At 32.0% G+C, this 25,821-nt stretch overlaps 6 protein-coding genes across 7 annotated transcripts; 5 read left to right on the forward strand and 1 right to left on the reverse strand.

Moving 5' to 3' along the window:
• Positions 1–996: 996 nt before the first annotated feature.
• Positions 997–3,350, forward strand: LOC106715016 (GTP-binding protein Di-Ras2). 2 transcript variants are annotated; one of them, XM_014508200.2, is made up of 4 exons: positions 997–1,439; positions 1,972–2,067; positions 2,262–2,522; positions 2,741–3,349. In XM_014508200.2, the coding sequence occupies exons 1-4, from the start codon at positions 1,302–1,304 to the stop codon at positions 2,873–2,875; spliced, it is 630 nt and encodes a 209-aa protein (XP_014363686.1). In that variant the 5' UTR covers positions 997–1,301; the 3' UTR covers positions 2,876–3,349. The 2 variants fall into 2 exon arrangements, with proteins under 2 accessions (XP_014363686.1, XP_014363687.1); XM_014508201.2 differs by lacking the exon at positions 997–1,439 and adding an exon at positions 1,624–1,704 and having other exon boundaries at positions 2,741–3,350.
• Positions 3,351–8,987: 5,637 nt separating this feature from the next.
• On the reverse strand, positions 8,988–11,493 carry LOC106715013. Its single transcript, XM_014508197.2, has 5 exons — positions 10,937–11,493; positions 10,636–10,857; positions 10,401–10,538; positions 9,991–10,210; positions 8,988–9,649 (listed from the first exon to the last, which is right to left on the reverse strand). The coding sequence occupies exons 1-5, from the start codon at positions 11,216–11,218 to the stop codon at positions 9,162–9,164; spliced, it is 1,350 nt and encodes a 449-aa protein (XP_014363683.2). The 5' UTR covers positions 11,219–11,493; the 3' UTR covers positions 8,988–9,161.
• Positions 11,494–11,712: 219 nt separating this feature from the next.
• LOC106715015 (integrator complex subunit 12) lies at positions 11,713–12,904 on the forward strand. The gene is made up of 2 exons (XM_014508199.2): positions 11,713–12,268; positions 12,587–12,904. The coding sequence occupies exons 1-2, from the start codon at positions 11,852–11,854 to the stop codon at positions 12,884–12,886; spliced, it is 717 nt and encodes a 238-aa protein (XP_014363685.1). The 5' UTR covers positions 11,713–11,851; the 3' UTR covers positions 12,887–12,904.
• A 1,248-nt stretch (positions 12,905–14,152) lies between these two features.
• Positions 14,153–18,501, forward strand: LOC106715014 (doublesex- and mab-3-related transcription factor dmd-4). Its single transcript, XM_045678252.1, has 6 exons — positions 14,153–14,199; positions 15,255–15,438; positions 17,220–17,393; positions 17,527–17,615; positions 17,753–17,918; positions 18,188–18,501. The coding sequence occupies exons 2-6, from the start codon at positions 15,280–15,282 to the stop codon at positions 18,482–18,484; spliced, it is 885 nt and encodes a 294-aa protein (XP_045534208.1). The 5' UTR covers positions 14,153–14,199; positions 15,255–15,279; the 3' UTR covers positions 18,485–18,501.
• A 1,142-nt stretch (positions 18,502–19,643) lies between these two features.
• LOC106714781 (protein THEM6-like) lies at positions 19,644–21,309 on the forward strand. Its single transcript, XM_014507885.2, has 3 exons — positions 19,644–19,804; positions 20,028–20,242; positions 21,067–21,309. The coding sequence occupies exons 1-3, from the start codon at positions 19,657–19,659 to the stop codon at positions 21,307–21,309; spliced, it is 606 nt and encodes a 201-aa protein (XP_014363371.1). The 5' UTR covers positions 19,644–19,656.
• Positions 21,310–21,975: 666 nt separating this feature from the next.
• On the forward strand, positions 21,976–24,131 carry LOC106714879 (protein THEM6). The gene is made up of 3 exons (XM_014507998.2): positions 21,976–22,232; positions 22,647–22,861; positions 23,778–24,131. Exons 1-3 carry the CDS (start codon positions 22,091–22,093, stop codon positions 24,006–24,008), a joined length of 588 nt encoding a protein of 195 aa, XP_014363484.1. The 5' UTR covers positions 21,976–22,090; the 3' UTR covers positions 24,009–24,131.
• Positions 24,132–25,821: the final 1,690 nt, after the last annotated feature.

Consider the following 25,821-nt stretch of genomic DNA (forward strand, 5'->3'; position numbering starts at 1 on the left):
TGACTAATTAAATTGTTTGATCGTCGTTAATGATTGTATAGTCCAATCTAAAATCATGTTAACCCTTTCCACTCCAAGGCTGTTTTTGTTTTTATTCCACCAGCTCCTCGCTAAAATTACGTTTTTTCACTTTTAGTGTTTTTTGTGTATTTTGTAAAAAAACGAATTTGTCTTATTTAATAAACTTTGTTTTATGAGTAATTACATGATACTATATTAAAATCCTAAATTTTAATCTTTATAATCCGTTTTGGTATGGTATTTTTCGAAACAAATCCCAGGATGAAGCAAAGGTTTTGTCTCACATGTTTTGCAAAAATAGCATGTTTCTTTTCTCCCCCCTTTTATTTTTCGGTTGGAACACACAGCAGAATCCTTGTGCTTCTCCCCAGGTTGTAAATAAATAAAGTGAGGGGTTCTATCGAGACGTTGTTCTGTATCTGCCGCAACCATAGTTCTGCGACTTGTTTCGGGTGTCCTAAAGTCTCCAATGAGTGACATGAGCAAAGTTTGTCTGTACTTCTTTGACTCATTGCTACTTTTTCATTTCTTACACAACACATATGAATTTATAACAGAGACCTCTAGCCCCCAGAAAAATAGTTTTCTCCACCACTTGAGTACGAGAGAAGTTGTTTACGACGCGAACATATAACGGTGCGATAACAACTAGTTTTATTATGTAGCATCGAAAAAATTTAATTGAATTATAGTATCTTACGATTCTAGAATATGTTTAATTCATTCGTGATTCAATCATTTTAGTAACAAAAATCCCTCCTGTTTTAAAATTTTCCGAAAAAGAGGTAATTACACCATGTCGAGTATCACTCGACAGTGGAGCTATTGGAGCAAAATTAGTGTCGAGTGACACTCGACATTGGAGTGGAAAGGGTTAATGCCTTACATGTTGTGGGATATTTATTTTGATATAACTTTTATTTTGAGACTTTTGAGTTTGACACATTGGTCCCGGTTCCCGCGAACATATTCGATTCTCTATTCGTTTTGAATTCGGTTTCTACCAATTTCTGGTTTCTGCTATTCGCCGATTCGTCACTTCGCCACTTTGTGTCATAGTTTTGTGTTGGTTTGGTTGGGCGTTGTGAATCTAAAAAAGTCCAATAATGTGCATTTATTTTATCTTTACGTTTTATCGCCGTGCATAGTAACAATAAAAACAAACTACTATACATCACAAATTGTAATAAACTCTAAAAATGCTGTAAAATCTTGTTATAAAAGCATAGTTCTGTAATCTTGTGGATTGATTTTTCGAAAAGGTTTTGCAAAAATTAGTGATGCCGGAGCAAAGCAATGATTATCGTGTTGTAGTTTTTGGTGCAGGTGGTGTAGGAAAGAGTTCCCTGGTATTACGTTTTGTAAAAGGCACCTTTAGGGAGTCCTATATACCTACAATAGAAGACACTTACAGACAGGTTAGAATTTTCCTTGAATAATCCAATAGGAATATAAATTTTGAGTTTGCATAAGTTGTATTTTGTTTTTAAAAACATTTCTTCTGATCTTTTGTATTTTTAACGATTGAATAAAAACGACAAGAATTATTGTTAGTTAAAGTTTATTCATTGCTTCCATAGATCTTGAAAATTTTACAAAAACACTATTATGGTGCTATAATGGATAAGCTATATGACTAAATGTTGCAGTAGTGAATCTAATCTTTTTCAATGTTATGAAATAGTAAGTTATTACTAATCTAAAAAGATCTACTGTAAAAGATGCTGCATAAGTTAAGATCATGTATTATTAAGTTGTCTTTTGTTATACTGTAATTTATGATTCCCATTCTTGAGATGGTGTTCTAGCTGCCAAATATCCTGCTAGACTTGGCGGTATTCCAATTCATTACATTAATAATGTATATGGATATATATTTATCTTGGCTGTAATTTTAGTACTTACAATATTTACATATTAAAAAAATATATTGATTATTCTTTTTTCCAGGTTATCAGCAGCAATAAAACAATATGTACACTACAAATAACTGATACTACAGGATCTCATCAATTTCCTGCCATGCAGAGATTATCTATTAGCAAGGTAATATACATCTATGTGCTTATATTTTGTCTTTGTCAAAATTATATAATGTCTTAAATAGCCTTTGTTTTTGAAATTTCATTGTTCAATGCTCTGTAAAGAATGTTTCTTTTTTTAAAAAAAAAAAAAGATACATATGTAATTACATCATAATTTATACTATACCATAATGTATTTTATTTGTACATTTTCAGGGCCATGCATTTATTTTAGTATATTCAGTAAGCAGTCGACAATCCCTAGAAGAACTAAAGCCAATATGGCAGACAATAAAAGAAATAAAAGGCACTGAGTTACCAAACATTCCAGTTATGTTGGCGGGCAATAAATGTGATGAGAGTCCGGAGATTAGAGAGGTTTCAGCTGCAGAAGGCCAAGCACAAGCTCAGACATGGGGTGTATCATTCATGGAAACCTCTGCTAAAACTAATCACAATGTTACACAGTTATTCCAGGTAGGACATGCAATATAATAATTTAGAAATATAATTTATGCACTATTTTTTTACTATATCTATCACAATTTTACATTTATTACAATAATATTCACAAATATTAACGTTTACGAAAAAAATTACTACTTTGTATGTTGTAGTGAAATTTAGTACTTAAAATGTGATAAGTTCAGTAAACAATAATAAATACATTTAATTTTGACATTTGTCTATTGTAGGAACTTCTCAACATGGAGAAAAATAGAAATGTGTCGCTTCAAGTTGATGGTAAAGGCAAAAAGAAAAAGGACAAGATAGTAAAGGAGGGGGGAGAACCATCGGCCAGTGGCAGGGAGAAGTGTCATGTTATGTAATACAGAAGACAACCATTTTGATGTACTAAAGCACTCTTTAATGGTGACAGTTGTGAACTAATAAGTGAGGTATGTATTAATTTTCTTGTCACTTATTATGTTATCAACTGTATTGTTAACCCTCTAGTTTTGATTCTAGTCATTAAATTTATCCCGGGAGAAATTATCACGGATTTAATAAAATGCATTTAAATAAGTAGTGATAATATCAATATGCCTTAGACTTAATTTTCATTATAATGGACTTTAACAGTCACCTTCATCAAAATGTGTATATTTTGCTAATATTAATATTGTTTTATTTACACTAGTTATCAAATATTGACTGATGCAACATTATATGGATGTGAAATCATTCCATGAATGTTAAAATACAACGAACAGTCTATAGGACGCTGTTATTCAATTGTACGCTAATTAATATCGATATTTTTAATAATTATGTGAAAAATATTGCTGCATTCATCTAAATTTTTGCATACTTTAGTATGAAGTTCAAAATACTTGATGCCTAGTTGTTTTTACATGAATATGCAAGAGAATAATTATGTAATTTGATAAGAATGATTCTGATATTTATTGTTGAAAAATTTACCCAATATTCATATAAAAAGTAGTTGTTAAAATAATTTCTAGACTAGACTTCAGTGCTGTACAGTAATATGTCCAATTTTTATTGTTGCTTTTGTTTATTTTTATACATTGTTCTCCGGTAGTGTCATTGTGAGAAAAGATAATGGGTATGTGCCAAATTAGAAAGCAGTTTGTAGCAGTACATGTTGTAAAACAATAGTTGTTCTTTGATGAAAAATATAGTATACATTTTAAAATGTAGCTAATTTTTTTTTTAAATTTAATGTGTCTATTTTGTTTATATACCAATATATGTTTGTGATGACGATAGTACTTGTCTTTTATTATAGGTTTTTAATAAAACTTCATTCATTTTTATTATCCTTCCATTCTTGATTTTAATGTGTGAAAAAAATTTCTTGCTTCAATAATTTAGCATTTAACCGTCTCACAATGACATTACTTTAAAAGGCTTAATATATAGCGGACTTAAGCTAAGTAAATCATTATTTTATTTAACATTATTAATTATAAGTTAGTAATTATGTAAATGAGTAGCTGTCGCTAGTTCATAATGCACTTTATTTGATATCATTCACTTACATATCCAATTAGTATTGTCCATAGTTTAACATTTTATCTAGTCAGTCCTTTGCCATTGTCGCGTGAACAAGTTATAGTGAGGTTGGTTATATTTAACTAGTATGTAGGTAAAGTTTTATGTGCATTAAGTGCTTCATTATTAATGTATAGTAAATATTAAAATGCATCAAAACACATTTATTTATGTTTGAAGTTTTATTTATTGTTTTGTTTGAATTTTGTTTTTTAATGAATAATTAACCTTTTTAGCTTATTGGAATTTGTGACCATTTAGAATGTAAAAGATTGAATTAATTGTTAAACATTGAATTGTTATAACTGGACCAATGTTGTTTGATGTTGATCAATGTAATGTTACCTTACGTTTATTTTTATTTACACATATTTTATATAATAAAGGTCCTTTTTATGTGACAAATATTGATGACGTCAGTAAACCCTTTACAAACAGATTGTAAAGAGAACAATGACCACTTTTCCACAAACATCAGTGCGTTTGTGAAAAAGTGGTCACTGTTCTTTTGATTAAAAATTATAATTAAAAAGTTACAGTTGTTCTGCTTACGTCATCAATATCCTAATTGGCTGTATTTGTTGTTGAGTGAAATCATTGAATATTGTATTACAATAATAGTTTACATGCATCCGGTAAATTTGAAAAAGTTTAAGGATTTTTCACCGTTACACAGAGAGTTAAATATATAGATCCCTTATTATTGGTTTATGACACGAAAAAATCTGTATAAAACGTATTGTTATTTCTGTTTTATCATGGATAATGAGAGGGACGACGATATGTTTTATGCAGGGATTTTGGTCTCAGAAACAAATGATTAGTTTCATATAAAATGATATAATTGTAAACCCAATTATCATGACTAGGCCTAGGCCTAGGCGCTATACAAAACATTCTAATTTATACGGAAGTCTTGTGTTGAAAATTCTAAATTTTCACATTTTTTTTTTTTTATTTGTATTGTCTGTTCACCCTATGTTAGGGGTAATTATACCTTTCTTACCTATACCCAGAATGGGTTAGTTGACTTCACACACATTTTTGAATTTCTTCTCAGATATGTTCACATTGCAATGTTTTACTTTATCATAAGACCAGTGCATAAATGTAATTTGTTAGGTTTTTTTGTATTAGGATCTATATATTTAAATCTTTGTCACCACACACAAAATGCCTTAGTGAGCTTACTAGAGTCAATAAAATGTTTTTCATTGTTCAATTGTATTATATAACGATTACTGTTAATTTTGAGGTTTTATGATATTCAGTATTGAATAAAGGTGCCTTAGGCTACCACATGAGACACCAAGTATATGTTTTTTTTTTTGGATGTCTAATAGCAAATAAGGTTATAGATTGAAATAAAGGGGCTATTTCACTTTCAACTATTTTTTTTCGTTCTATTTTTTTTTATTGTTTTTTTCTTACATAGGTCGCGTTTGCACATTTGCCTTATACGATTTATCTATCACATGTAGATAATATGTTATGGATCAAGTGATCAATAGGTATTTAGCAATTTAAATAAGACCTAAAAGTATTTATTAGTGCAAAAAAAAATACAACTATTGTTAGTTACACATACAAATACATAATTATAAAGATGACAATAAATTACTACTAATTACTGCTGGAAAGAAATAAAAAAAAATGTTTGTAATGTGAATTGATACTGGATTGGTTGAGTTGTGCAAGTTTTATTAGAAAGATATCAGTTGTATAGTCGAATTCAATGGAATATGAGAAATTATAATAAATCTACTTAAAGAATTTTACTTTTAATGTAATCACAGAATAAGACTTGTTTGTATTAACAATTACATATATACATTCCAAAAATGATATTGTCAGCCGGTGAAATGTGTACAGACCAACAAAGTTGTCTGATCGGGTAAACTTAACTCAAAATAAATTATGATACCTCTAGCTCCTCTGTCAATCAAAAAAGTTTCAAAAGATCTACGTTGTACATATATCCTGACAGAACCACAGCATAGTGCATGTCTCAGCGGACCAGATATTCTTGTTGGACTTGGACTATTAATATAAATTTTCATTGCCATTGTATTTAACTATACATATTTAGTTGTGACAAACCATAACTTAGACTATTAAGTGTCGAATTAGTTAATGGTTACTAAGGGAGGCCTTAGTGTAGAATTAGTATAAAACTACACTAAAGGGCAGCTAGTATAGACTCTGAGTGCTAAAGTAAATCTAGTGATTATTTTTAATTTGCGTAAAAATATAACTGATCTCCTTTTTTATGTGATATATTTAAGTTTTATTCATTAGTATAGCGATTATTGTAAGCTAAATATGACATGATGCGTTCAATCCACTGATATCTATAGATGGATAGGTCATTGCTTGGAAATTACAACTTTTGCTTTATTCCTATATAAATGCACTTGTTGAATTTCCTAACATCCGCAACTATCTTTATTACTGCTTCAAATCCTTATCGACGTCTACCTTCTGCGCCAAAATGGCGAAAATCAAATAGGCACAAAATACTATGGCTTATAGCCTATCCATTTATAGAGATCAGTCGTTTCATGAGATTATTTTTATGTAGTCGATTTGGTCCATAACATATTTTAAAATATAAATATTACTATTACCACTAAAACATTTATTTCAGTGAATCATTGTATATGTTGCCAGTTTTTTAGTCGCCAAAAGTATATATTTATAGCTACTAATAAAGCCAAGTTCGATGCGATTTTCATATAAACATGAAAGGTGTATTCTTTTGTTAATTTTAATTTTGATATCAATCAAATGTCTTTTTCTTTTATAAGTCTTACATCCATTTAAGGTTGTGAAGCTTGTGCTATTATTTCGCTTCTTACTTGACTATAGTATTATATAAAATAGATTAATTACAGAAACTATATATATTTATCATTTATAAATATTAGAACTAAAAAAAATTCAAAATTTCGATTAAGAAAAATATTAATTTTGTCTCATTTTCTGTTCCTTTTAAAAGCTATTTTACTTATGTTTAACAAATTGAGTTTTTTTTTAATAATTCGAAATTAAGATCTGGTTCTAAAGTTAATTTCTTCAACAAGTCGAGCAATATTTTTATACGGCTTTTGTATAGAAATGGATAAAGTAAATGAAACAAACATCGAATAGATATTTAAAAGAGGGGGAAATGCATTAAAGGTGGGATTGTTAGAACTTAATTATAGAAATTTAGATTCTATAGGCAGTATTTAGGCGCTGTTGGCGGTAGGCGGTAAATTAAAAAAAAATGAAATATTAATAAACAATTTAGCTAGTGTAGTATTCAAATCTACTTTATAAACACTTTCAAAACATACAAATTTAAAAGTGTCAACACACTAAACATGCAATAATATAGTTTAATAGTAATTTCTTACCTGTCTATTATTATCTTTAATATTAATTACAAGACAATTCAGTAACTGCTTTATTGCTACTGGTAATAAAAATAACGTGAACACATTTTGGTGTAATTCTTGTAAGGTTTATTACTAGCTTGTATTTACCGATTGGTTGTATGAAACATATTCGAGCTAAATTAATAATAAATACCTCAATCTTTTTTTATCATCGCCTTAGATAATATAAGCTATTTGACATAATTTACTGTAGCACTTTATTATATTTTTACTTAATATGAATAAATTGTCAGGAAATAAATTATAAGGTACACAAATTTTAGAATTCCATCAGTCTGATTTATTGGTGAAAAAAATCTTTGCCAGGGAATAATGGGAAGGGTAAGAAGGTATGAATTTAAATTTGGCTTGATAACTTGTATGAAAATCTATCCTGTTATGAATTCCTATGTGTGCACAATAACATGAGAACGAAATCCGATAACGTATGTTTATGTGGTAACAAAATTTGCTTCTCAAATTGACTCATCCTTAATTTGGACATAGGTACTCGCAACGTCATCTATATTATTTAACTACGAGATGAAACCCCATTATATGTGGTTGTGGATGCATAGGACTATGTTTATCTTCAATAAATTTAATCTAATTATTCTTATTACTTTAATAACTCAACAAGTGTATCATAACTTACGAGAAAATACTGTGGGATATTGCAAAAATGTTACGACCAATAGCACTATAGATTGTAAGTGTTGGGTTTAAGGTTAGATTTTGCTTAATATAGATACTGTTGTAATATTTTTTATTGTAATAATGCTTCTTAAATTTGAACTGATTACTCCAATTATTATATTTTTTAATTTGTCTTAAAACACTTCTTACTAAAGCATCACAAATAAAAAAAAAATAAAAAAACTTAGTCTTTTTATTAATTTATAAATATACATACATTTTAATTCTAATTCCTTAATATATACATATTATTTTTGATTACAACTTGATTAAAAAATAAAGAAGAAAAAAACAAAGTATCAGAATAAATTAACAAAATAATTATGTGAAATTAAGAAAGTGGGACAAAAGTAAGCCTTGAATTCTAATGCATTCATTTACGTTAGATAAGAATAACATTGTACACTTCCGATTGATAAAACACATCACTATTAAATACAATTCTTACACAAAACGGGTAAAAGTACAATTACACATTTCACATGAGGTAAATGTTGTGTACACATTGTATATAAAATAATTATAGTTTGATCAAGGCTACAATATTTGTGTATAAAAATTATATCACAGTTAATTACAAAATTCATATATTTACAAAGTAACGAAAATATTAAAATTTTAAATAAAACTGACTTTTTACAGAAGAAAAAATATGCATACATGATTTCAGCTCATTTCCTTATATTAATCCTAAATTAGACTGTAGTTTTACTTACATAAAAAGACTCATATTTGTGCCAAAACAACTAGATACCTAATATCTAGTTGTTAAAGTTATCTATGTTGTTGTTATCTATGTTAAAGTTAAATTTAGTTCTCACTTTGTATATCAAATGATAATGTTTAAGTCTTATAATGGCACATAAAATTAATTAATCTTTTGTGAAGCAATATAACCTAAAAAACAGCTATACTCACACAGTTAGTCCAGTGTTAGGTTCAACTAGTTTCAGATTCTAACCTGATTAATTTGCTTACAATACTAAGCATCACCACTACCATCTGTTCCCTTTTTATTCCGTTGTCTGATGTTATTTTTCTTAACATTGTCTTCAATAGCCAGTCTATTATTACTTAGCCATTCTGTTTGTAAACTAGGTAATCTTCCAGTACTAGCAGATCTTCTTAATGTTGAACTACCTGATTTTATTTGCAACTTAGCATTACCATTTTGTGAAACTTCACTGTGTTGTGTTGAAAGAGCTCGGGAACAAATATCTAACAATCTGTCCAGTCTTGGTCCACTTATTCTATCACCATCGTCAATTTTTAATGTCCCTTCGTTAGTATTTACAGAAAACCTATTCCGTGACTTCAACCCGATATTTATCAAGCCCAGAAAACTGAGATTGAATGGTATATTTAGTATGTAATTAAAGATTACCATTATCAAGAGGAAGATCAATAATGTGTTGAAGATAATTATTAACATGCCAAACATTATTTTATCCAATGGAAACCATAGCCCATCTGAAAAACGAAACAACCATGAATATAAACAGCGAAGATTACTACTCTAGTAGTTGAACCTGACATGCCTTTTATAAAGTAAAAAGACTGTCATAATGCAAGGAAAAAGTTTCATTAAAACTGAAATAATTTCATTTGCATTTATACTTAGATCCCAAACTTTCTTCGAGATCCTAAGCATATTAAATCAAAATTTCAATCTGTGCAATTGTTTAGAAATACATAGGGCATGAACATACAAACATCAATTTTTATGTATGTAGATAAAATGGATAAATTTAAAAATTCATAATCCATCCTAAAATAAGTCATGATGATCTTAAAACTTTTTTTAAATTTACCTGTGATACCATGAATAATTGTTTTAATGTTATCACTTATTATTAACATTGGTTCAGTGATCAATGTGGTAAATATTCTAATTCCAATCTTCAAAGGGTTCATATGTTTCAAGAACATCAGTGGATCAGGTGGCGGCACATCACAGTCTGATGACCAGAAGTACCATTTGCATTTATTAATAGCAGATAGGAATCGCTCCAAATCTTGCTTTTCCGCTTCCTACAAAAAGTACAATATTTTTAGAACTGCCCTAATGAAAAAATATACTCTAAGTTTTTGTAATATTATTTAAAAAATATCATGAAGGTGTTACAAGCTTACTTTGTAAAAAATATTCTTCTAGAAATAGAAACTTGTCAAAAAAAGATCAAACATTAAGTTCTACATAGAGAGATAAGTATTTACCTACCTTATAAGATACAAATACTTCATATAAATAGAGTGTAGCAAATAAAATAATCATCATATGTTGATGTGACATCCTTTTTAGAAGCCAAATCATTGCAAGTTTGACTGACAACAATCCAAGAACCCAAGTTATTTCAACCTACAAAAACATTCAAATATTTTGATAGGTTTCCTTATTTTTTTGTAATTATTAAGTCACAAGAACTATTTAATGTCTTAAGAAAAGCTATACTTACTCGATATTGACTTAAATAAATTTGTATATACTCATTCCATGCCATCACAACCTTTTCTGTTATGGACGGTTTGTAAATTGAATTTTCTATGTATCCTATTGTGCGTCTGAAGTTATCTTCAGTCAGTTGCTTGTCTGATATTGTGTATTGATTTAGTAATGCCCATTGTTCTTCATTAAATTTCATTTGCAAAGCCACATCTACTGTTTTATCTTCATTTTCCTATAAATTATCTTATATAAATTATCTAATATTAATTATTGAGCTGAGTATGTAATATTGAATAGAAAAATTACCAAACCTTTACTTGACCACCTTTTAAAACTGTGACTAGAATACGTTTGAAAAACCATTCGCTCATTCCAACATTGCTTTCTGTATTTACGATTTTCTTCGGAACGTGTCGAAGATCTGGAGGTATATTCTCTGAAAATTGTGGGGGCAAACGATGACTTTCATAGTCCCACGGATCCGGTCCTTTTTGTGTAACACAGCTGTTACATTTTAAACAAAATAGTAAAATATAGATCCAAATGTTCTTCATTTGGAATCTTCGGAAATCAAGGAAGTTAATAATGTTCATGTCAAAACTAATTCACAATGTTTTGAATAAACGCAACTTGTAAAATTATTAAATTACTTATAACTATCAAAAGTTGATATTTGTGACTTATTGTTATTCAAATCTACATGTTTTTGTCAGTTTGAAATCGAACCAGGTGTTAACGTCATTGTCAATTTTCAACTTGTCAACTGCACAAAGTAGAGTACTTATCTATGGTCAAGTGTCAACATATGTGAACCTCAACTTTGCACTGTTTTTATACGTCTATACTTCAGGGGGATTGGTGGACTAACAAGAAGTGGCGGCTTGAAAAACCAAAAAAATATAAATTAAGCAACTATATAGTACAACATAATGCTCAACTGCTTCTCTTATTAAAATTGTTTTTATGTAATTCAACCTAAATGTACTTTTGTATCTTGTCATTTCTTTGCTGTCTACTCTTGTCACGACTAACGTGACATTGACATTTGACATACTTTTTGGTATTTGGTATCAACTTTGAACAATTTTAAGTGGTTTCAAATTCAAGCATTTCATATTGAATTGGTTTCATTGCGTTTAGTTTCTGTTTTTGCTGTCATATATAATGTATAAATAAGCAATCTAGGAAACTGTATATTGTATCTTCTTTTAAGAATTAAGTAAAAAATGACTTCCATAGATCTTGATCCATCCATTAAACTTTGTCTGAAATATTTGCACTCAAGCGCGCCAGATTCAACAGAACAGCTTAGATTAACCTTTGATGATGTTCTCACACAAATTTACGGCAGCTCGAAAACGCTTGGTAACGTGTTACCTAAGAAATATTTGGCTGAAGAGAAAATGGAATCAACATCACGATCTAAGCATAAGAGTGACAAATCTAGAACGGTTCCTATACCTCACCAAAGTCCACAACAGATTCAAATACCGGAACGCGAAGATGACGGTTCCGTAATGGATGGAGAATTGGCATTTAACCTCTTGGAAGAGGATTTAACTTGCGCTGTGTGTAGGCAGATTGCAGTACAGGCTGGTAACCGTTTGGTTGAATGTGACGCGTGCCATGCCCTCTATCATCAGGTGAGCATAAACAAATAATATTCAATTCTGTTTACATATTCTATCTTTGTAATAGTAGACATAACATCATAGACTAACATAAATTTCTTGTTGTTGCAATTTATTATGTAGAGAATTATGGAGGATAATAATATCTAGGAAAGTAACATTACAATTTTACATAGTAATGATATAGCACTCAAATTTTTGGTATCACTATCATGCTTATGGTTATTTATTAATTACCAGGAACAAGATTTGCTTTTTTACCTATATTTGTCCTCTCAAAAATGTTTTGTTTAACAGAACTACAATAACATTTATATTCAATATTTGCAGGATTGTCACAAGCCAGTTATAAGCGACAATGACATGGGAACAGGATGGCAATGTGCATCATGTCTTTCATCTCAAGGGTTTGCCGCTGGGTATTCTGGCAAGACGTCAACATCTTCTAAATCACCTTCGCATGCTTCTGGATCCACTACCCCAGTCAAGATATCCTCGAGCAGCTCTGCATCGTCATCACCATCCAAGATGGTTACACCTAATATCAATATAATAACCGCTGACAAGAGATTGCAGATTATGAAAAAGAAAGCTGCAAAACAACATGAAAAAAAGAAATCTAAGAATTAGAAGAAAAAGTTCTATGTATTGAAGTAATAAAGTAATTAAATGAATTATAGCAAAAATGGTTTTTTTATTATTTTAAACATAATTGATTAAGTTGCTATATCCTAATACATAAAAATATGTATTAAATTACATTTGCCTTTCTTAATACTAATACTAACACTAATGCAGTAGTTAATGTATCATAATCTAGAAGTTAATTTCTCCTCCCAATATGAACAAACCGTGCAATTATCGCATCACGAACATAAAGATCGCATTATAAACTGTCTTACATAAGTTGAACATAAGATTTTCAAGGAGACAAAGTTAAACGGCGAATTTAGAGTTCTACTTGACTAAATCAAATATGGCGAAAGAAATTAATTCGGTGCGCTTTAAGGAAAGTCGCGACTGGCTAAATATAGGCTATTTTTGTTATTTTTTCTAACAAGAAATCAATGGACAAAGGAATGAGGCTCTGGTGAATTAACTGTGTAATTTATTGTACGTATTTCCAAAACTATGAATTTTAGGTTCCTTCAAGAAAAGTTTTCAATGAGCCACAATACAAGTGGAGTAAAATGGTGATATGATCAAGTCTACTCGAGCTTTATCAGTTTTATTGAGATTTGTATAAAACTGATAGTATACAAATAAATGTTACTAGTGGTCATATTAAATCACTGTTATAATCAAGACAGAAACGCTATTGTAATATCCGAAGTGACACCCAGAAGCAAGATGGACGTGAAAATGAATTTCAATTACAAATTCGAAACTATAAAAATTTTGGCAAGTAACCGTGTCTTCTATTTCACAGTTTTAAAAGCTTTGCGAAATACACTTTAAATAGATATATGTAGCATAGACATACAAAGTATACATAGTGAATTGTTTGTTTTATTGAAACAGGAGCTAAGAGCATCTAGCAAGATATTTTCTATGCATTGTAACCAATCGGGATAGTGGTCGTCCGCGATTGGGCGATAGCTCCTGTGGGCGGACAGGGATACGGGATGCTGGGGAATGTTTCGCTCGATCGGAAACTTTGACTCTATTTCTTAGAGCTTTCGGTTTATGTTCAAGTTTTATTATGATACAGTACAAGGGATATTGTAACGCCTATCAGCTTAGTATTTCGTGTAGTGAGAATCACTCGACTTTTTCATCGGTATTAGTTTCAAGGCGGAATGTTGTGTGGGCGGTTGAAAGTTGTTATTAATTTGAAATAAGTATTTAAAACGACATTAATGATATTGCATTGCATTTTATGTGGAGTATAAAATTGTGAGAATTTTAAACGAGGTGTATGTGATAACTTCAATAAATTAAAAGTGAGTCATTTACTTTTCATCTCTGAAGAAAAACAAGATAAAATGGCCGCTATTGCAGAATAATCAAAATCGCTACAAGTTTTCATTTTGACCGAGCTAATTACAAACGTAAACTACGGTAAACGTAGGCTAGTTTTTTGTTGAGGAGCTTATGTCGTAGAACAAGATTACTTCTAAATCTGTAGCTAATACAAAAGAAATCCAATACTAAACACAAAATAATTCAGATCAAATCTCCGTATCCTTAAATTCTACCCCTTCTATGATTGTCCTAAAAATTCGTGCCGATTGCTTAAGAATATTAAAGTCTAGCCCTTTTAAATTTATGTAATCTTGTATTAAATTATTATGTACTATTCTGTTTCACAACCTCCATGTAACTTTATTAATTTCTTCATCTTCCATGCAGCCAGAACCTCGCAGTTTTTTCGTCCCCTACACTAATCATCACGATAACGAAATTTTAAGCTTTAAACCTAGGTAATCATTTCAAATTGTTTTTTTTTTCGGCTACAAGACATTTATAATAAACAACGTATATCTTATTTGCTGATTGTGTGGTAGTTTTGCTTTTTCAGAAAAAGGAAAGCAAAAACGACTATAATGCACTTCACTTAGTGTCATGTTTTAAGGCGTAGAAAACTTATGAAAATTAAGGAATCGTAACCAAACATTTTTATGGCTCAAGTTATCTTTTTTTCAAATATGTGCGCATGTGTTTTCGGTAGTTATAATATATTTTGGTCTCTTTTACCGCTACCTATCAAAAATCGGCACGAACTTATCGGACAACCATTTTTACCAACAATATTTACCTTACCCTCACTTGTCTAACAAACCTAACAAAAAAGTGCCAAGGCTTCTGATTAATTTGGTTGCTTTATAATATTGTCAGTTAACATCAGATGAATTATATGCTACTTCCTACTATAAAAATATAGCTTCCCAGGTTCCCCACCTTCTCAGGTTTCTTGTCTGTTGACCCTTTGATCTAACTTTTTTGGGCTATGCTATCGCACTAAATTAAAAAGTTAAAGCATTTTTTTTCTATTTAGATTTGTTTAGGTAAGAAAAAGGACGATGAACAGTAGCAGAGCGCGGGTGCCGAAGTGCGCTCGGTGCAGGAACCACGGGCTCATCTCCAGCCTGCGCGGCCACAAAAAGGCCTGCGCGTACCGCCACTGCCAGTGCCCCAAGTGTGGTCTCATCAAGGAGAGGCAGCGGATTATGGCTGCACAGGTAAATCTTCGCTAAACGATTAAAAAATCATGTATTTTTTGTTTGGTCGTGACATTACAACTGCCGAAAGATTTTTATAAAATCACTCTTCGTTGGTTTCTGAGACCTGCATAAAACTTACCGACATCCCTCTCATCATATTTGACACAACAGAAATAACAATATTTTTATACAGGGATTTCGGTCTCAGAAACCAACGATCTTCCATCACACAACTTATTTGTCTGAAAAAAATTAAAACAAAGATAGCAATATGTGTTTTTACGTGACTGCTGTGGAAACTCACCCACATGTGATTAGCTGTTTTTAACTAATTAGTGTAGTTTTTAGAGAATTCCATTATATTTCTTACAGCATTAGTAAGATTAAATTTGCACTATATTTTCTTACATATTCACCTTGGGCTTTTTTGAGACATAAAGTTTTCTTCTTTTGGTTTTCGACTTCAAAAAGTTAAAATATGATCGGCGTCAAATTTAAATTGAATTTTTATAGGTAACATCAATATTTTTAGCATCAGGTGAACCGTTCGTTTCCGTTCTTCTCTTATGAACCGAAAAAAAAAAACAATAGTTCGAAATTCGAATAATTTGGAACCAATACTTCTTCCTATTACAGAAATAACATGCAATGTAAAGGCGTTAATGTGTTTTAATGTAGTGAAATCGAGACCGGCTAATGCGTTCGGTTTATTTGAACAAGTGGCACGTGTTTACCGCAGACGCCGGATGAAACATCGATCGGTTTGTACAGTAATGCATCGTTCATCGTTCCCGCTCTCTGGTCTCGATGTCCCACCACTTTCATCCTGAGGAAGCGCTGATCCATTCATTTTCATATACTCTTCAACTCAATATCGAATTACACGTGTAAAGATCAATTGTGTTTTTAAAACATATGTTTGATTTGTTGTTTTAAGTTGAAACGTTCTATTTTTGTAATAGGAATTATCTGTTTATTAAAGTTTTTGAAATGACTTTTATAGGTACTTAATAATCAAGCAATTTCTTATCCGAGCCGCAAATTCCTTGCACTTACAAAAAAGAATATATAGAATAGCTGACTTCAGTTTGAACTTATTCTTTTGTTAGTAGAAGAAAACGTATTGGTATTCCGTCCAAGTCTAGTTGTTATTTGATTGGAGTTGGGATCGAGTTTTATTTATTTTGTCAATTAGGCAAGCAGGCGCGAGCCCCGGGCTGCGGCGCTCCCCGGGGTGACCGCTTACCGCAAACACAAATATCGCCTGTTTGTCATTGATTTTCCGCTAAATTAGTTTATCTAGATCAAATTACCTATCACTCACTGTCCGGTGTAAGGAAACTTGTAGAGATCAGATTTTTTTGATTTTGAGCGCTGAAAATTGCGTGAAATTTTCTTTGCGAGAATTTAAGTCTTTTTCATTGATTTAGGTCCACTTTTTTCATAATTTTTTGTAGCAACGCGTTTTTTCTTTAATCATTTTCTAATAAATCTTACTAATATTACAAATGGGAATGCTTAAATGGATGGATGGATGGATGTTTGTTACAAGAAATCTTCAGAACGGCTGCATGGATCTCGATGAAATATGGTATAGATGTAGAACACAGTCCGGATGATCACATAGGCTACAAATTAACTTTTCTATCCATGTGTGTGCACTGATATCTCTGTCTTTGGTAATATTTTTCTTCTACATATTTTGAGCAGTAGGAAATTTCAATAGCTGCTGCGAATGATCAGGTTATTTCGCAGCCTTTCTCTATAAAAGAAAATCTACATTCAAAGCATTTTACCAGGTTGCACTAAAGAGACAACAGGCGGCGGAAGATAAAATAGCGTTGCATTTAGCTTCAGTGGAGAGTGGCACAGCTTTGGAGACATTACCACCGGGGAGGATCTACGGTATGCGAGTCACCGGCCCCTGTCCAAGTCCTGGACCTGAACCCGATTCCGCACATGAAGACCAAACTGTAAGTTACAGGATTATTATTATGGCAAAACATACTTATATCCTTGTACTATTACCTATATAGTACTATCAGTAATAAAAATATATTTTAATGAAAATAACACTAATACATAATTAACATCCATTGGCCGCAGCCTATTCACATCGACAGCGAGACGAGTGACTCTTTGCCAGACTGCGCGTCCCCAGACTCCGCCGGCAGTGCTCTAGCAGCCAGACCACGGTAATTATTATGGTAAAAAAGAAATCGTAGTTGAAATAAGATTATGTGCATTCAATTTCCTGGAATCCGAGATAAATATCTGTTACTGTTAAATTGCTACAGATTTTGTGCTGATTCCTATATTTTTTCTATATTAGTGTTCAAAATGAAGATACATCAGAGAGCGAAGGTACAGTCAGTACGGCGGGTATAGAGATGCTGAGGAAGTTGTTCCCGGGCAAAAAGCGATCTGTATTAGAATTGGTTCTGCGACGTTGCAATCACGACTTGCTGCGGGCCGTTGAGCACTGCAATGCCATTCATGTGAGTATATTTGTAAAAATTATATTTGTAAATTTATTACTAATGATTGTGTTTGGTTTTATGTAATTTACAGTCGCAGGTTTTTTTGTTGGGTTATCAACTAATTTTATCCATCATTAATTTAAAAACTGATCGTATGCAACATATTGTAAAATGAAGTACTCCTATACTGTAACGCTTTTTTCCTCCTTGAAAATTTTATGATGCAATTAGTTTTCACGCAGTTTACTCGAACTTAATTCGAAACCATAATAAATATGTTTTCATAGGGCCAACAGGAGAAAATCGCGTCACCCAACGCTGGATCTAGTACTAGTTTCGAAACTTCAGTATCAAGTTCGGAGGAAGTTGAATCTAGATGGTCTGCGTTCCGTCCCGTCGGTCCCCGGGCACCTTTACTGCCTGCTCTAGTGATGGGCCGAGTCTGCGGCTCCGATTGGCTGGTGCCATTACCAGCGTTGCCCGCTCTGAGCACTCCGCTATTGTTTCCTTTACAGCATCCTCATGGACCGCAAACTCCGTGTAACCCATGCTCCCCTGATTGCAGACAATGTAATCGCCATTAATATTCGTTCTTCTTCCACTTTATCCTGTCCTTTTCCTTATTCCGTCTTCCGTTTTCTCTAACGTTTTCACTTCTGTCATGTCTATCTTTTAATGTTCTATATTTTTTATAAACTAGCTTTTAAGCTTTTATTTGTACATAATTAATATTTAAATTGATAATTATCTCACTTGTGATATTTTAATGCCAAAGAATTTGTTAAAGGATAATCAGTTCATTGCAATAAAAATAATTTGAGTAATATTAAATGGAGGTTATTTTTTATCATCCTAATTCCTTTTAATTTATCAGCGAGCATATTGCAATTTCTAAAACACCCAAAATCAGTATCAAATATATCCAACACGCTTTTAATATGATCTTTTGCTTTGCATGTTTTCTTTCGCATAGTGTGAATAGCATAGAGGAACCTAGTTTGGTTTGGTAGGCAACAAGAAAGTAAAAGATCATTTAAGCTATATTGAATCAAAATAGTTAACATTAAATCACGTAGGCGGGAGAGTAAATATAAGAAATAGTTAATTATTTAAGAAAACAGAGCGGGCATCCCTGCACACGGCCAGGAGCTATTATCACAGACAGTAACAAATACGAAACAATTCTCTTAAACAAAGATGAAAAGGACACCCACTTATTTATAATACAATAAGTAAACATGGGAAAAGAGGGTTTAGGAACAAATTGGCTTATACAGTGCATGAATTGTGGTTATTTTTTATCAATTCATCTTTCAGAGTCGGCTGATGTTTTTAAAATCCGGAACCTGTAAATATTTATACAATTCCTGTAAAACCGATATCTTTAGTTTTAGATTAAGACCTTTTTTAGTTATTTCTAACATTAAAGAATCGAGTAGACAAAAATAGGGGCAATTTTATTTTTTTAGTCCACGCCACCCAAGATGGGAAATTATTTCTAAACACTAACGTAAAAAATATGCGTGTTCCAAAAGAATCTTTTAATAATTTATTCACAGTATACTGTCGTCGTCGAATTTAGGTATGAAAGTTAGTATGTAGGGTTCATTAAAATACAATGCGTTGTCTAGAAGGTCACAGTTTTATTCACATTTAACACAAGCTGTTGACGAGAATATAATTCTAACCAACAAATTAGTGCGAGTTATTTTTAAAAATATCGTTCTTAATTGATTACAGTTTACAGGTTGTTAATATGATTCCTTTGTTTTTAATTCTGTTAATAATATTTTACATGATCTGCGATGTTAATTATTTTGTGCGGACGTTGTTTACGGTTTTTATGAGCAGAATGATTCGGATTAAAAAATATCCTACACTTACTGACGTCACAACAGTGTACGGTAAGAAATAATAACATGTATATTTTTATTTTTTATTAAATGAAACATTTAAGTAAACTGATGACCTTAATTTAAAGGTTAATTATCTGAATTTTGTTGTTTCCCTAAAAAAGAATATTCTTAGTTTCGTATATTTTAATTTATTTTTATATGCACATTTTATTACACCGATTTGATGATTTTTAAATCGTTTCTTTCTATCTAATAGTTTATCCGATTCCAGGGATGTGTACATTACAAGACTGCGACATTTGGTTTGAAAATTTACGCCTAGCGAGACTTGTAAGAGACTTGGATTTTGCACGTTACCACTTTTACGATCAGACGGGAATTTACCAGCGAAGTTGTAAGCTGGATATTCATTCGCTTCAGGGATCTACGTTGACTGTGACATTGTCGCCTATACCACTTTTCGCAATTTATAAAATTAACACTAAGGTAGATTCACACTTTTCATCGATTTTTTATTTTATCTTACTAATAATATAAATGCAAATGTTAAAATGGATGGATGGATGTTTGTTTGAAGGTGTCTCCGTAACGGCTCAACGGATCTTGATGAAATTCGGCACATATATAGAACATAGTCTGGAAGAATCCATAGGTTACTAATTAAGTTTTTTTTTTTTATTCCGCGCAGACGTAGTCGCGGGCGACAACTAGTTTTATTATAAGATGACAATCGAGCATGCGGCCACCTGAATTCACCGAAATGGCGAAACGACCGCTGCCCTTAGACATCTGTTATTGCAGATGCGTTGCCTACCTTTAATCGACGGAGTAGGAGACGCTCAGAAAGAGAATATTTCACCTTTTTATAAGTTCCCTCTTCCATTAAATCTAACCATCCTTTCTTCATAACAAAAGGGTAGGAAGGGAAAGAGGACAAAATTTTTGTCACCGTAATGCATTCTCATCTGACTAAACGCAGAATTACTTCCACTTGACGCCAGTCTTCTGTTTGGTCGTGGTATTGCACCGAGTGAACCGACCAATTCGTGCAACAGATGTTGTTATGGTTGGCGTCTATCACTGTTATAAGTTAGAATCGCCGCAGTGGCTAGTCCCCGTCGTTTTATCCCGAAGCATAAAATATTTTGTTCGTTTTAAGGCCGAACATAATAGGTTAGAGATATGCTACAATAATGATTATGAAGTTAGTAGTAATAATATTTAATACTGAAGAATTTTTGTGGAGGAGATGATACTAAAAATTTATTTGGGACCCCAATCTTTATTTGATTTACAACATTTTGTTGCAGTTGGTATATTGGGACGATCGTTCCTTATTTTTCGAACACGAAGTAGTGACAGTACGTGACAATGAAGTGCGTTCTCTTCTGGTATCCCGTCAGTACGCCATAAGAAATACAGATGTTTCCACTACCAAACTCCTATTGAAAGATTTACCAGGATCGCACAGCAAGCCCACCTGTCCTGAGTATATTAAAAGCTGGTTAAACAGCCAGGAAATATCTAGCACCAAATTGAGGAATACCATCTAAAGATATATATATATATAAGTGTACATTTAAATTGTATTAAAGTCAACATGTGGTGACACTGACACTTACCATCATACTACATATATTATTTTAATGATTTGAATGTTTTATTGTGTGTCCTTTGTGTGAATAAACATTTAAATTGCTACTACTTCGGTTATTAAGCGTGCATAATTTATCAAGAGTATTAAAATTACAACTAATTACAAAATATTACGAGTAATTTAAAATACATATAAACATATTTAGATATTAAATATATCATTATATGTAAAAGTTCCGATGCATTTAGTCTAGAGTCGCTTTCGCTTTAGGAGCTTTTAGGTCACACTTGTGTTGACTTATACCGCTAGTCTTAGTTAACAGATTTTAAAATAGTGATTTGGTAAATAACAATTTAATACTAAAATTATTTGAAACAATTCGAAAATTACTTCCTTATAAACATTATCAAGATTATCGTTGTTAGTAAAGGCATATAGGGTCGTTAATAATTGTGTAATCCATAAATGATCTCCTTGTTTATCCTGCAAATTCTTATAGGAAACGTATAGCATAAAGTATGGTATGGTTCTTCATAAAACAATGTAGCATTACACCTGACGATGCATTCTGTGACTAACTTCTTGACGGTAAACAAGTTCATCGACATTGAGAGAGGCCAGAAGGTAGCTGTACGTCATCGAGTCGTTTCCGCAGTAAATTAACACAACATCACAGTAAAATCAGTTATCACCTGGACACTACAACGCTTGTTTTGTTCGTCGTACAATTAAAAAAAATGTTTTGTGTGATACTTGCATTAGTTGCACTTGCGTATATATTGTGGGATGTTAATTATTTTCTTAGAATCGCGTTCACAATATTAACAGGAAGATTGTTTCAAAAGAGATGTGGTATCAACGATACAACAACAATTTACGGTAAGTTAACGGTAATACCAAGATTATGTTTCTAGATGCTTATTATTAATAAATTCTTTTTATACATATTTAAACTGTGTGTAGGGTATTTGTAATTTTAAATGTCTAATATTGTCAAGGAGTTAATCCTGCAATTAATTTAAAGCAATTAAAGATACGAGTATGTATATAATAAAAAATTAACTAAGTAAAATAATTAAATAGTTATTTAAGATATTTTGGTTAATTCTTGTCAGGGAAAGAATACTAATCGAATAAAACACCACTCGTCAAGATCGGCATAGTCATTTAGGATATATGTCACACTGGAATTAACGTATACATGCAAACCTACAATCATAAAAACTTACATACACGTGAATAGCATTACTCTGTTGTCAGTATGATGCAAAATCGATATTCTTTAATTTCCAGGTTTTTGTACAACACAAGATGTGGATATATTCTTAAAGCACATGAACAACGCCCGCTACGTGCGAGAGCTGGACTTTGCCAGGTTCCACTTTTATGATAGAACTGGCATTTACGACAACATCAAAGCAGCCAATGGTCACGCGTTACAGGGTGCATCTAGTATACGCTACAGAAGAACTATACCGATATTTTCCTTCTACAAAGTTGAAACTAAGGTAACTGAGCTATATATTTTTAGAATTATTTTAATGATTAGTTGGATTGGCGAAAGATGTATGGGCGTCACCAGCTGACTATCTATGCTATGTCTAGGGGAGGCAGGCGAATAGATGAAATGATGCCCATGGACGGATGGTAATTTAATGTAGTGCTACATTCAGACTCTTAATAGTTCTTAAAGAAAAATCTATAATAACATAAACATTCTCTATGAAATCAAAGAACTGTGAGAGCGAGAGTTTCATGAAAGCCGGAAAAAGGTTTTGACTGTGGTAGATCTCGTAGCAATATTTTTTACAAAAATGGGCCCGCTCTCTCGGTGCAATAAATACCACGACCACACACAAACAAGGCGTGATGCGTAAGTAATTCCAGGTTTCGCATGACAAGTGTGCGTGCCGGAGGCCTAATTTTAGTCCTCTTTTCTATTCCACCCTTTTTGTACAAGGAAAGATTAGGAAGGGGAAGTGATCCTCTTTCTGTGCGTTACCTTCTCTGTAATTAAACTTGCGACGTGACCGCTGCCCATAGATAGGCAAGTGCCTGTCTACAGACAGCGGTCACGTCTTTCGGAAAATTTTAGTGGCTGCTTGCCTGTTTATCACCTTATAATCTCTGAAACAAGTTGTGTAGACCGTACATAAAAATACTTACGTCAATACATGCTTGGATATAATGTAACCTTTGGCTTAGCCCCTTTATTTTGCTGTAAATATATTCGAACATTGAATATTCTGATTAGCAGAATGTCTAACTGTTAAAAAGTTCTACCTATATATACAATGAATACATTTAAAGTTATTGAATTGTCAAATCATGGTCGCCTTCCATCACGCAAACTTATACCGGACTACATATGAGCTAAGAAGTCGCTTTTTAATCAGTTTAATGGATATAGGTATTTCGTTGCAGCTGGTTTATTGGGAGGACAAAACACTTTTCATAGAGCAAAAGTTCATCACGACAAACGACGGATTCGTCCGTGCTATTGTTTTGTCACGTCAAAACCTTTTGGACGTGGACGCTGCGAGGTTATTCAAAGATATTCCCGGTGCGGACAGCAAGCCGGAATGTCCTGAGGAAATTCGTCACTGGCTACAATCCATCGAAATATCCAGCGCACGTTTAAGAAAGAAGGATTAAGACATGTCATCATACGGATAATACATATTGTAATTTATCCGTTTTGAGATAAAACCGATTATTTCTATATTTCTATTCTTTCTATTTCTCATTTATTTTTCAAATTCAAACAAAGAAAAAACTTTTAACCAAAAATAAAGTGTTGACAAACAATAAAATTGTAATTAATGTAAATGGTTTTTTAACAATTAATTGTGCGATAAAGACCTAACATTTTAAGAAATTCTGGCAGTAATAAGAATGCTTAAATTATAGTGTTAAGCTGTTTGATAATTTTTTTACAATTCCGGTAGTTCACAGTACTTCGTTGTGCACTATGTCCCTCCCTACAACACACATGTCAAATAAGTGTGATATGAACTGTCATAAAAAATTCTATACTTCATAGGCGTTAGTTGTAAAACTTTTTAATTAAACTCTCAATATATTTAAACATCACTACTGAATTTCTACGCCATGTAATTAAAACTATGTAAAAGTCCATTCAGTAGTTTTCCGTTCGTCTCGCTCTGATGGAGAGAAATATAAATTTATATGCTAATTTTATTAATAATTCTTTGATTCGGTGATGTTGTTTGTTGATAATAATAAATGTTAAAAGTGTTCTCGTTTTTTTCATTTAGAATAACATTCCCCTAATTAAAAATGTGGCACAGATGTTGAAAAAACGACAACCACCAAAAGTATCGCATGTCAGCGGTACACCGACGACGTTTGTCAGCTTAGGGTGTATAGTCTTACTGTTTACGGAACTTGTTTATCATGAATAGCAATTTTTAATGAATAAACTATCGCCACCTGTTAAGTCCTAAACACCTTCAGTTTTAACTGAACGGTCAAACTGTACAGTTAAAACTGATGTGTGTAAGTAACATTTTAATTGTCATTTAATTTTTTTTGCCTACACACGTCGTCATTGTATATTTCAACTGTGCAGTTAAAACTGAAGGTGTCTAGCGGGCTTTAAAGAGGTATTAGCCTATTCAATCTGCTCCTAAAAGATCCTGATGGAAATATGGAAACACTGATATTGGCTGGCAAATCATTCCAACTTTTGTTGTAGGTACAATTTACGAAGACTGGTACAAAAGGTTGAATGGTACTGGCAAGGAACTTCAAAAAGATTTATTAGTTTCCCATTAAATTATGTGATAAAAATAAGCTGCTATTAATTTAATTTTCTAAATTAAATGACGACAGGCGTAAGAGAAACCAGGGGTAACGAAATGTATGTCTTTCTGCAGTGGAAACACATAGTTGACATATTATGTTTGCGTTCCTACGGAATGTTTTGAGGTAGGCCGTTAATTAGTCTGGCGATCTTAAGGGTGGTATGAAAAAAGAAAAACGACCACACACGCATTGTATTCTGCGTAAACTCAGATTAATCTATTTTGATACTTTAGAAAACTAAAAAAGCAAGAACTGAAATATAATGGTGATTATCAATATCCATTTAAATGAAAATTATTTATAAAAAATATTTTCAATAACTTCTTGTTGCAGGGATAAGATATTTATGACGGAAATCTTGAACATAATAATGATAACTTTAGTTGTTTCTGACCGAACTTCGAAATGAGGAAATTTAAATAAACCTCGCGTATTTCCATTCCTTTCCTGTTTGTTAAAAATTTAAATCATTTCGCATGTGAATTTATTGTAATAAAGGGAATATAAAATATATGTTATTTCCTTTCTCAAGCAAAATAAAGTATTTTTGAACTAAACAAGTATCTTGATGAGGTGGTCACCGTACCGATGGTGGCGCTAACCGACCGCGTGCGTCTTGTCGCGTAACAATAATAAAATA

The sequence above is a fragment of the Papilio machaon genome, chromosome 6 (assembly GCF_912999745.1).
Source record: "Papilio machaon chromosome 6, ilPapMach1.1, whole genome shotgun sequence".
In the NCBI taxonomy this organism is placed as follows: Eukaryota; Metazoa; Arthropoda; class Insecta; order Lepidoptera; family Papilionidae; genus Papilio; species Papilio machaon.